The sequence below is a fragment of the Toxotes jaculatrix genome, chromosome 4, assembly GCF_017976425.1.
Source record: "Toxotes jaculatrix isolate fToxJac2 chromosome 4, fToxJac2.pri, whole genome shotgun sequence".
Classification (NCBI taxonomy): Eukaryota; Metazoa; Chordata; class Actinopteri; family Toxotidae; genus Toxotes; species Toxotes jaculatrix.
The window spans coordinates 18,065,130-18,078,511 of record NC_054397.1 but is presented as its reverse complement, the minus strand read 5'-3'; the positions used below and the strand labels follow the sequence as shown (position 1 = coordinate 18,078,511).

General features: G+C 39.1%; 1 protein-coding gene across 1 annotated transcript in view; it reads left to right on the top strand.

The window, feature by feature from the left end:
* tusc3 (tumor suppressor candidate 3) overlaps positions 1-13,382 on the top strand; it is a 69,869-nt gene that overhangs the window by 42,264 nt on the left and 14,223 nt on the right. The window contains exon 7 of the mRNA XM_041037330.1: positions 10,219-10,282. Coding sequence (XP_040893264.1) covers positions 10,219-10,282 — 64 coding nt within the window. The remainder of the gene's footprint in view (positions 1-10,218; positions 10,283-13,382) is intronic.

Here is a 13,382-nt window from a genome sequence, read left to right as displayed (position 1 = left end):
AATCTATATGTATTATGTGACATTATATTATTGAGGGCTGGCTCTATTATGCTGTAACTTCCTCTTAAGCCCCGTACAGGCCCAGCCTCCTAGGCCTCATTGCATAACTTTAATCATTCCTCTTTAACAGCAGTAGCCTCACTGATAACCCCAGTGACATACAGTACATGCTTTAACCCAACCACATTTTCTTGAGCTTCAAGGCCAGATTTCTATTTTGCAGCCACTCAACCAAAATAGCAGCGGGGATAGCTACATTAGATCCTGTGTAAATGGCCTTCTTCTCCTTCTTATTTCCGACCTCCCTTCACACCTTTTCCACCTTCATCCTCCCCCCATGCTCTCTTTAAATCCCTCTTTTCCACCGTCTGTCCTCCGACAGTGAATGGCTTCAACTGGGCAGATGATATTGAAAAGATACCTGTCTTATCTTTCCTGTTTTCCTTCCCTCCTCTTTTTATGTTACTTCCTCTCACCTCCCTCTCTAATCTCCCACTCTCCTCTCTCTCCCTCTCTCCCCAGACAGTGTAATTCCTTTAAAATGATGAGCGAGCGTGGCCAGGTAGACTATATTGAAAGGATTTGTCAACTGACGAATGACACGACCAAGCAGATGAAATTGTAGTGAGCGTCTCACTGTGCAGCCAAGAAAAAACTGCTAGCTCATTTTTACTCAGACACACATACACACAAAATAGGACATAGACATAGTTGTGCTTTAACAAACATATACTCACACTATGACAGGCACACACACGGACCATACCCAAACCCATGTACACATGTACTACTACTACTACACACAAAATACTACAAACATAGTCACACACATAATAAAAGAAAAAATTGTGATTGTGAACATCAGCCTGGAAAGAAAGGAGATCTCAGGCAAGAGACTCAGAATATGTATTCTAACATCAGCGCTGGGGAGTCCCTTGGCCAGAGCTTCTCTCTCGGATTTTATTATGAACAACCATTTCCTTATTTCCACACTATTGGCTGATGACATCTCCATATTTCCAGCTGATTTCACATGATTGGTTGATGGCTTTTGGCAGCGGTTAGCAGCAGCCCTTTCAACATTACTGCTAACCTTTCATATTTTAAAGAAACACTGCTGTCACTTTTATTGGTTTTCTGCAAATAGGTGGCTTTTGGCTTGCAGAGGGCATCAGTGGTGTTGTGTGTTTTAGTGAGTGTGAGTGCTGCTTTATTTTTTGCCTGTACCTGCAAACCTCTGTGTGCGTGTGCCTGTGTCTTTGTGTACGCATTTGATTGAGTTAGGGAACGCTTGTGTGTTTATCTGTGTGTTTTGAGCCGATATGGAGTGAATTGAACAGTGTAGTGAAGCAGTGAAATAAATTGTCCTTTTGGCTGGATATTTGTTCAGACCAGAAGACACTGACCATCCCTCTCTGTCTCTACACTCAGCCACTCACACCCCCACACACTCACAGCCATACACAAAGTGATTGGAACCATTGTTTTTAGCAGAAGACTGTAATTACAACTGTATATTAAACACATATTTCCTCGAGGCAAGAGAGAAAGAATACAGAGAGAGAGGATTGGTGTAAAAAGGAAAAATAAGAGAAGAATAGTAACAAAATGCAAACCATATACAGTGTGGTTGGAAAGTCTGCTACTACTCAAGATACTTCTATTCTGCATTTGTTTTTCAAATGTAATAATAGTGTTTTTGCATTATTCAATGCTCTGATGACAGCACGTGAACATGGACCCATGGTATCCCAGCATGATTTGACAGTGTTCCAAAGAGATTCTTTTGGTCCCACAGTAGGCTTGGTTTTCTCAGTTCTTAACTTCCCCAATAAATGTTCAGGTGACTGTGGAGGAAAGTGTATGACAGTCAGGTCTTGTTCAGTGAGTTCTTTTGAGGTGTGTTTAGGGTCAATATCCTGCTGGAGAATGAATCCTTCTCCACAAAGATGCAAACCGGACCACTCCATACTTCAGCATGTGTCTGAAGTATGGAGTGGTAATTCTCCATGGTCAGGGTGTAGTTAGTTCTATGCAGGTGTCCAAATCCAGAGGAGGCAAAGCACCCTCAGACTTGAATATTCCCACCACCACATTTCACTGTTGGTATCACACTGTGGTATCATTTTCTCTCCTGCTCGTTATATCATGTAAAATGAAGAGGGGTAACTGAAGGGTGCATGTAAGGAGGTGAACAGGAGAGAAAATGATACCGCAGTGTGATACCAACAGTGAAACATGGTGGTGGGAATATTCAAGTCTGAGGGTGCTTTTCAGAATCCTCAAACTTTTTTTACATTAAAAATAATTTAATGAATGTGCTTTTAACATCTCATCTGTTTTGTCACACCAGAAAACTCATCGGAATGAAATATGGAGTTGTTCTAGGAGTTGTGTTATGTAGTGACTACTCGCAGGGCTGGCTGATAAACTGCTGGAGCTAGCAAGGTAATGGCTAACATGCTGGCCTGACAGGCTAGCACTAGTCAGTTAAAATAGGTCTCTGAGCTTCTATTTTCTCGCTCCCTGGCCTCCTTCTTTCCCTGGCATTTTCTTCTCAGGACAGTTCACCGTTTTATTTGATAAACAGTTAGTGAAGAGCTCTCTGAGCTAGCAAGCCTGCTGACTTTCCAGTTAATAAGCTTGTTAGCTCAGTTGCTCATGTACAATAAGTTTGTAGCCTTTAGTGAAAAGACATATTTTTGCCATTGACTCCTGTCTTATGACTGACTGTGTACCATTCCACTTTTGTGGAACAGTTTTTTCTCCAGCAGAGAAGGTGAAATGAAAGTGGGATGATCCAGCACAGCCAATTAGCTACAATAGCTTCCTCTGTCTTGGACTCTAGCTCTCCAGTTCCTCAAAGGTCAGCACCATCAAGACGGCTTGTTATTGATCAGTGGGGCAAATTTGTGGGTCAGAGTTGCATGGATGTATTTTGCCCTCAGAGGCGAATCCACCAATCGTACCAATCCTATAGCAGTTAATAGATTTCACTGCAGAATTTTTAAATGCTGGAGTGACCAGGGTGTGGCAGTCGTGGATTGAACCAATTCTTGAAGTCAGAAATGTGTGTCTGTGTGTCTGTGGGTCCCACCAGATGAAATCCCCCACATATCCCAGAAAACCAAAAACACAAATGAAACTTTGTCTTTGGAGAAGATGAGAAGTCACCTCATTTTACTGACTGACATGTTTTCAGAAAAAAAAAATAGGATTTTAAATGGCTTTAATGGACACTTGGGTAATTAAACTGAACTCTCCATGGAGTGCGTAAACACTGAACTGCATAAACAGTGAGTAGATAATGAAATTTTAAAGCATCACCTGAATCCCTAAAACAGACTACCATATTTGTTCAAATGAAGGCCCATAGTCCCTCTGCTGTTCTAGATAAATCATCTCCATATGCTCTCAGATCTCATTAGTAAGACATTAAATCACTGATGTGTTGCACCATATTTCTCTTTTAACTAAGAGATATTTAAATTTCAGTATTCTAGCTATCAATCAAAAAACAATTTATTACTTTTAGTCCCACTCTATAGTTATCATCAACTTAACAATTTCTGTTGACTCATGACTGAGCTTTATCATGCTTCAGTACAGGTTGTGTGTTCATTTGAGTTTACAGGTCTGATTCAGTCTCGTTGAGTCATCCTGCGAACATTTGTCCCTGTCCCCTGTTTTCTTCTTTCATGCTCTTGCTCTCATTTTATGTTGTAAGTATTTAGCTGACAGCAGGGTTTTCTGTACGTTTTCAGAGGGCTTAGGTACTGTTATGGGTAGTGGTGGTGGTGGTGTGGGGAGGTTTGAAATTATTTGAAGGAAATTTCAAATTGTTTTAAGTTTTTTCATGTTCTTTTCAGCCATTATCCCTACTATATTTGTAAAAGAAAGCTGGCAACACTTATTGTACTTATTGTCAAAAGGCTGTTCGTTTTAGTAACATCTAAGGTTTAGTGAAAATATATGTTGAGTACCTTAATCTGTACACAAAGGAAGAATAAACATTGAAATACACATGTAATAATGCTCAGTTGAGTTCAGCTTCCCAGGAGAGCACACATCAAGCAGATTTCTGTCAGCTGACCAATCACAAGGGCAGCAAGACCGGTCATGTCCCTTAGCAAAGTCAGAATTGGAGGAGGTAGTGGTGGTGAAACTTATGTTTGAATGAGAGCACAGTGAAATATCTGACATAATAGTTCAACTGTATCAGTTTCTGGTTGGTGTTTGTGTGTGTTTACTCGCAGAGATAGCCTGTTACCTAACGTTAACTCTAGGAGATGTTGCATGTGAACACAGCCAACTTTGTTTAGCTATCAAACCATGTTAAATACTTTGGTATCTATGGTTTGATAGCTAACATTAGTCTAGTTGAGGTATTTTTTATCTGACAATTTCTTTAGCTGTAAAATAGGCTACGTTAGTTATATCTTCTCTCTGTCTGCTATTGCTGTTGTTAACACCCACAAGAATTACTCCCTAACAAAAAAGTTTACTTCATTTATTCCCTGTTGAGGCTTACCTTATCAATGACTTGCAGATTGCTTACTCGAGTAGATCACATAGACGTTCGTCTGAATGTTGATTGGCAGGTCATGCCTGCTGCCATCTTACCTTTCAGTTTGAGATTAATCCACCTCTCTGTTTTTGGTTAGCGCATAGAACTCTAGCGCCTAAGCCTTTCTTCAGCAGGGAAAACCCCTGGCTGACACTCTTACCCAGAGTACCTTGCAAGGTTCACTTCTTAGATCGCCTATCATTATACCCTTTCACAACAGCACACACAGTCAAACCTATCCTTTGTTTATATAAATGAAGCATGTATTTCCACTCCATCTCTCTTCCTCTCCTTTACTTACTCTTTCCCCTCTCTGTTCTTTCTGCTTTGTTGACTTTTCATTTATCCCTCTTCCTGTCTGAGTGCCTCCTGACCTTTACCAAACAAAACACACACAAACACGCATTCGCACACACTATATACACAAATACATGATACAGGATGGAGAAGGATGAATATAGCTATTTGTAAAGGTTATCTGGCCTGCAGGTATTAACAGCTAACAGTACAATGGTTTGGTTTTAAAGAGAGAATAGTCAGGTTCTTTGCTCATGTACTTTGAGTTATCAGTGTTAAATTAAAATGCCATTGATGTCAGCTATTACGTTTTTATTCATATTTATGTTCCTGTCCGTGTAAGTTTTATGTGACATCTAGGATGTGACACAATGAGAAAATCATTGACAGCCACTTGCCAGAGCCTGTTTTCAACCTCATTTTAATGCAATAATGCACATGTGAAATGCCTCTGGCCTTCCTTTGTTTAAATGTGTGTGCATGTATGTGTGAGTGTGAATGCATATTATATGCCTGCATTGGTGCAGGCACTTAATTTGCTTCAAAGTCTGACAAATGGGTTGTTTTATGCAGTTCTTATATAAACAAGGATTTTTAATGTCAATGTATTCAAATGAGTGCATGAACACAGACACACAGGCTATTCACAACTTTGTTCTTGTATTAGAAAGAATGTGAAGACGTATATTCCCGAGATCTTGATCCTAAGAGCATGCTAATAAAAAAACACTATAGTAAATTATCCTCTGGGGGTGTTTGGTAAAGGTCTAGACACATTTTAGAGTGTTAACATTGATATTTAGTTTTTTGATTGAGCTAACCTTTTAACATCTGTTTTCTCGAGATTCTCTGGGGGGAATAATCTCATCACTGAGATTATATTTTGCATAGACTTTTCTTTGTGTTGAAGTTAATCAGTGCATTTTAAATGTGTATTACACCCAGGGATGTGGTAAATAAAAAGGTGGATAGAATACTAATTGTTTTCACAATTGCCTCTGACAGCCCACAACAACATCACAGCTGTAGCTAATGGGGATCCTAATGATAAACAAACAAACAACTTTTAGGCGATGAAATATATTTTCTTGTGTAAAGATCTATAGTCATAAATCTATAGCATAATAATTAATGTTGGCCCAAACAGGTGGTAAAATTTAACTTTTGAATACAATGATGAGTAAACTGACTTTAACTAGGTTTAATCTCCATACATCCCCAACTATAGAAGACAATTTTCTTTTATTTACCAGTCGATCTGATTCTTTCACACATTCATCAATTCCATGTAATTTAAAGACAAATGGACTTTACGCTTCACAGAAACAGAGATCTTAAAAAACTAATCCATCAGATTAATTGGAACAGTAGTTGTCTGAAGTTTTACCAGAAAGCTCCACAGCAGGAACCTGCCCAAGTTTGTGAAGGTGGGCCATGGTGAGGCTGTTTAAGAGGGGGAAAGAAAGTGTGTGTCAGCATGCTGTATGGTAAAATTGCATCAAAAACAGTGATAGTATATAATGATTTTGTAACAGAACATAAGTGTGAATGCACTGTAGCTTTGTTTGTGTGAGAGCAACTACTAAGAGTAAGTTTGCTGATATTTTTAATTCTCCTTGGTATCAATAGAATATTGGCAGCCTTGTCCTTTAACAATAATGTGGTTGATGGCACTTTACTAGTTCCCTGATGCAGTGGTTTCATTGTTCCAGACTGGCTAGATAATATATAATAGGTTTAGCTAGATATTTTTCTCTTCTGTTCCCACATGAAGCAGCTTGTTTGATGCGTTGCAACCTTACGAGAGGGTCTGATTTCATCTACTGTAACCAGTGGTCTGCAGCTGCAAAGTTCAAAGCAAGTATTTGTTGTGACCTTATTGTCTTTCATAACTTTACTTAGCTTGCATAGCACTGTCTAGGTACTATTTATCCCCCAAAAAATAAAAAATCCAGCTAAAAGATCAATAAAAAACACCACAAATTACCACCTTCTCAAACAACATATAAACCTATTCTTAAAGATGTGCTTTCAAGACACGTATTCCTATCCTTTCAGATAAATGTTGTGAAGTCCTGAAAATCTTTAGAAGGCTGTAATGGCTTTAAATGACTAGAATAAGTCAGGTAGTCAGACATTGTTGCACAGTTTTGATGTGGGCCACATGCTAATGAAAGTTGGTTCAATTCAAACATTTACACGATCGATTCCAGCCCTTATAGATAGGGGTAAGTTTTGACCCTGTATACTACCGACCATGAGAAAGGCTGTTTTAGCCAAACACAACTCTTTTGTTGATGTGCTGTGCATCAGGGAAGGTTCTCTTTTGATTCCACAAGAAACTGTTGAAGAAAAGTTCTCATGCCTTGTGTTTTTCAGTACAGGGTGGCAGTTTGGTGGTAGAAGCATTGGAAGCTGTCCTCATTTTTGTTATAAAGGTGTCTGAACATGAATTTGTCTAAGTCCATTTTCATTTCCGTAGATGTAAAACAACCTTTTTTTGCATAATATCTGGCTATATTCAGTACCAAACCATATTTCAAAGACTGCAAGTGTATGAGTTGGTGTAGGTAACCTGTTTGTATGATTAAGTCAGAGAGAGAGTGAGTGTGAACGTTGAGTTAGCTCTTCAATTCATCTCCATGTTAGATCAACCTCCTGTAGCTGCTTTTACTTCCAGACCACCTCGATGCACATCCTTTTAATGAGCACACATACACACTGTCTTTCACATAGAAAAATGTTGGCTAAACAGTCCAGTTCACAAACATGCATTCACTTAGTAGTTTTCAGTATACGCATGCATAGCTAGATACACTGAAACACACACCCTCAGCTCTGCGCACTAATGAATAGAACTCCTGCATTCTAATCCATCAGATTAATTGGAAGTGCCTGGCCATGGATTGAGGAATTTTTCATCCCCCAAGGACTGCTCTTTCTCATAGCCTCTGTCTGCAGTTTCTGTATATGTTGATGGGGTAACATGCAGAGAGCCGTGTCTTGAAAAATAGTATGAAGTAATGTTTGTTTAGTTTTAGTAATGAAAGAAAAATTCCACCCTTGGAAAAAATGCAGGTGTCGCTCACTGATGTGGTTTTTCCAAGCTTTTCAAGAGTTTTGTGATGCTTGCTATTTGTTTTTTCCTCTACCCAGTTTCCTTGAACCTGCCTCATCAAATCATAGCAATCTTTTCGCAGAGTGACTGTTCCACAATGTCCTGACGCAGCTCGTTCAAGGAAGCTTTGCATATGGGCTAGTTAGCTAGCCTTTTGTAACATGGCACAGTTTTTTTGTGAGGAACCTTTGCTTTATTGACTTGCATTTACATGTTTTTTACTTGTACAGTTAGTGAACATGTAGTCTTTGAACCTGGGATAAAATTAGGGATATATTTGCTTGATCCCAGTGCATGTCAGGATGCAAAGCCAACATTTTAATTTGCATAAGTGTGCTACCATAAATCAGTACTATACCATAATATGACAAAACTGCCAGTATATAAGGTCCACCTTGCTTCTGTAAATCTAGTGCAATTCAATATCTTTATGAACTGTATCATATTTAGTTTGCATTTATAGAGAGGAGTTGATTCAGCTCTATGGTTATTGTGACACTTGTGTTTATTGTCTTATGAATGGCTGTAGTTTGTTTAAATAACCTGGAATTTAACAAATATTAGGTCCAACTTTTGATTTAAAGATAAACTCCACTATTGCACTTGCAATTTCTCATGTAGTGATTAGGAATGAAAGAAATAATCTCTCACCAACTTCCAAATAAAGAGCAGCACAAAACAAACCAAAACTTTTTTTGTGCTAACAAAGGAGGCTTGGTTTGTCAGTCAATAACGAAAGCATCTTGATAACAATTCAAAAACCCAGGTTTGTATTGAAGACAAAGGGATTTGTTTCAGCCTCAAGTCTTTGTCGTCTTTATGTATGCTTTCAAGTGCAAAAATTCTTCATTTCTCTCCACTGAAGCAAGAAAAAGCTGTCCACCCTTTACTCCTCCTCCTTTGTCATCTTCTATTCATCTTTCCATCCTTATTCCTGTCTGATAGAGAAAGAAATGAACACTGGGGCAGTCAAGTGGAAAAAGAGACGCTAGATGTGCTGTAAACCTAGATGCTAATAATCTGCAAGGCTTCAACAATGTGAAACACGCTGAAAGACTTCCTTCCTCTATCTCTCTCCTTCTATTTCTCATTTCCACAAGACTTCCACTTTGTCTTACTCTGTCTGTTTCTCTGCGTCTCACCATTACTTACAGGCAGGTGCCAGTAGAATTAGGCCTCTGACATTTTATCAGAGAAGCCTGCTTGAGATTGGAGACAATGTGCCATTTCACTGAAGGAGCTTTGTGGCCTTGGTACTGACTGTAACCAACAGTGATCTATGCAGAGAAAATTGAAGTGATGTGTTAGATCGGTGGGCTGGTTAGAACACCTTTACAGACAAATACAACATGAGAGTCGAGTGACACTGGCGGATATAATGGCTTTGCAAAGTCTTAATTAATATCCTAACCCTAACTCCAACCAAATACAAATTCTAAGCAGAATCCTATCCAAGTTTTAACTGTTAAACTTATGCTCTAAAAAAGTCATTAACCTTTAGGCTTAACTCTCAAACTGAATGTGACACAAACAAAAATACACTTTTGCTTGTACATGTTGATACATGATGGTGCAGCTGAAGTTTGATCCATCAGAGTCAGAATCAGGAAAAAACCATAGAGTAAACGCAATCTTATGTGTGTCTGTGTGTGTGAGAGAGTGCTCCTAAAGGGTTATTGACCTCCCTGCCCACTCAGTGAGTGAAAAGGTAGCACCTCTACACACCTACGCACTACATGGAAGAATTCTTTATGACTCAAAACACACAGGCACGCACAGACATGGATTCATTCTTAAACTGTTCTGCAAATGACCTATTCTTGCTTGACATATTTTCCCTCATACATTCAACAAAACCCTGTGTGCTTGTGTCAGACGTGCTTTATCACGTCCATCATTCCAAAGCAGAACACAGTTTTGGCTGCAACAAAGTCCAGGTTTGCTTGTATCAGTGACAGTGATGGGATGTGGGGTATCACTTTATCACTTATTTCTTGGGGTGGCACTTTTTAACTTAAATATAAATAAAAAAGGTTATGACTGGTAATTTTCCAACTCCCTTTCTTTATACATCTCCTACCATCCTATTCTTCATTGTTCATAACTAAATTCTCCTTTTCCTCACTTTATTTTTTCTTATAATTTCTTCAAGTCAGTTACCTAGTGTGACCTTTTTTCATTTGAAAATAACAATGATCAATTAATGTGTCTGTCTCTGTCTTTCTCTCTCCTACAGAGCTACATCCATGGCAGCAGTCAGGCTCAGTTTGTGGCTGAGTCTCACATCATCCTTCTTCTGAGTATCCTTTCGCCGGCGTGTTTGTGTGTGGATGTCTCATGTGTTGACATAAATTGAAACGTGGTGCAGCAAAATGCAAATCTTCCAGAGCAATTTAAGTCTCAGTGCAATGCACAGCACCTCATCTTGGCAACAAGTTCCTTTAATTCTCCATTTGCTTACACACAACACCTGAGAAGCCACCTTTTATATGTCTGAAACAGCATTCCGATTTGGCTGTCTGCTACATTTATTTTCCCAACACGAAACCTTTGTCATCTGTGTGCGTTCTCCATAGGGAGGCTGCCTGCTGGACTGAACAAACAGACAATACAAAGACAAGAGATTGTGCTCCTTTAACTTCAGCTCCTTGCCTGATTTGTTCCAAATTCAACCCCTGATGATAGGCTGTGTATGTGTCTTTGCCCGTGTTCTTGTTTGGCAGGATAGATGTTTCTATTTGTGTTTGTCTACTTCTCTGTCTGCTCGTGTACCCGTGTGTACTTGCGATGGTGCTTTTGTATGTGTGTGGGTAATGATACTGTTCATTCCTAGCTGTTGTGTTCGTCCCCATGGGAAATAGCAGGTCCAAGGTCGCACCTGCTGCAGAGCAATATTTGTTTGTCCGTGCTCACACTGTTTATTTTTTTTTATTTTCTGCCCATCTGATGACATCTAAATGAAACACACACACACTCACACCTGCTGAAACATTAGCACACCTTCCGTGTTGCCTGTGCAGGTGGTGTAAACACACACATTTTATGACCGTTATAGATGCAATTTCCCCGTGGATGTAACTTTGTTTAATTCCTCACACACACATGCTCATATACGCCATAAGTACCACTTTAGGATGAGACAGAAAACAGATATTAAATAATGGATACTACATTACAGTGCCAAGTCTCAGCATTAATTAGCGTAGGCTTACATCAGTATAGGAAGACACATGTGGGAGATATAGTCATCTCAATATGTAATACCCATACTATAGGGGTTCACAATGAATTGGATAGATACAAAAGAAGTCAAACAAAATCATCCTATATAATGTTTTGTGGAAAATCCTTCTATGAGAACACCAGGAGTTTCTATCTTCCATGGTGATGCTCTCCCAGGCCTTCACTGCTGCCACCTTCAGCTCTTGCTTGCCGTGGGGTCTCTCTGTCTTTAATTTGGTCTTCAGCAAGTGCAATGCAGCTCAGCTGGACAGAGATCCTGGGATTTTACATGGCCAGTCGAGGATATCCCACTTCTTCCCCCTTCCTCCTTTGGTTAATTTGGCTGTATGCATAGGATTGTTGTCCTGCTGAATGATAAAATGTCGTCCAGTGAGTTTTGATGCATTTAACTTAGTCTGAGTACAGAGTGCCCCTGAATATCTCTGCATTTATCCTGTTGCTTCCATCAGGAGTGAAATCATCAATAAATAAATGCCAGTTCCACTGGCAGCTTTAGATTCCCAAGCCATAACAGAACCACCACCATGTTTGACAGATGAGGTCGTAGCTTCGGGTCATGAGCTGTTGCTTATTTTTGCTCCACACTTTCCTCTTTCCATCATTTTGATAGAATTTTGTTTGTTTGTTTGTTTGTTTGTTTGTTTGTTTGTTTGTTTGTTTGTTTGTTTGTTTGTTTGTTTGTTTGTTTGTTTGTTTGTTTCATCAGTTCATAGAACTTTGTTCCAGAGCTCTGCTGGTTTCTTCTTGTATGTTTTTGCAAGCTGCAGCCAGGCCTTTCTGTTTTTGGGGCTCACCCGGAGTTTGCATCTCGTAGTGAATCTTCAGAGGCTGGGCTTTCCACAAGGACATGGAGTTGCCATGTTTTTGTTTTTTGTTTTTTTTTGTTTTTTTGGCCTTAAAAACCCAAATTTGACCTCTGTCACATTCTAATGCTGCTATTCCATCATATAACACTGATCAGTATATGCATTTACCAGCCTAACTGTAAACATGCAGTGAATTGTTTTAAAGGAGGGTTAGACTTCTTCTGTGTTTTAGCCCACACAGTCTACAAATAGCTGTTATTTTATTCCTAACTGATCTGAACATTCATTCATGGTTCTGAAGTTGCCTCCTCTGGTTCCTCTACCTGCTCTATGAAACAAAAACACATTTGTCTAAATCATGCAGCGAATTATCAGCAATCTAGAAGTAAATTACATACTGCATCAGTAAAATAACAGACAGCATTACATTTCCATTTAACATTCAGTTCTAAATTTAATTATTCTTCACAACAGTAAAATCAAAACTGATTCAAAACTTTAATCAGGAATATATTCGTTCTAATGTTCTTGATCAGCTGACTGTGAGTTTTCCTTTTTAAGAAGCCTGTCAAAGACTGCTGATTCCCACTACACTCAAGTTTCCTCTTCTGTGGCATCTTTCCTTGCCCTTTTCTTCTGTGTTGATATACTCCACACCTGTGGGCAGTAAGCAGGTATGATTTAAGGTAAGACACAAAGCTGGAGAAAATCACTCAGTGACAGGATAACCAAAAATGTCAACCATGGATAAAATGTATGAGGTGAAAAAACATATAAGCTTGATCATACATTTTACTACAGGAAGTTCCATTGCATCATATTTTATTTTTAAAACTTGACTCGGTGCATCTGACAACAGATTGCATAATTGGTCAATGCCAAAAAAAAAAAAGCTGTGGCATAGCCGACATTGTCCTCATATGACAGAGACCAGTTGCTTTCACCAAACATTGCCTGTTTTAGCATGTATTTGCAGCGTGTCTTAGACATGGTACTGCTGTAAAAAACATACTGTAAATAAAGATAATGCATTCATTCATTAAACCCATAAACATCTATATGGAATATATGGAAAACCCAGCATTTTCAGTGGACCTTTTATTGGTTATTGCTCAGTCTTCATGTTGCTGCCACTGGTGTTTTCCCAAGTAGTCTCTGTAATGAGGATGTAACCTGTGCGGTTCTTAATGTGTTTTGTCATTAGTTATTTTTTTAATATTTGTCAAACACTGAAGACCACTCTCTGCTCTCTGCTCGGCAGGACACAGCCTCTTACATTCAGATAGAGCATGTAGGGGCGAGACTGATACAGATAGACAGGCACATTTCTCTTATCATCATGCTTGCATTG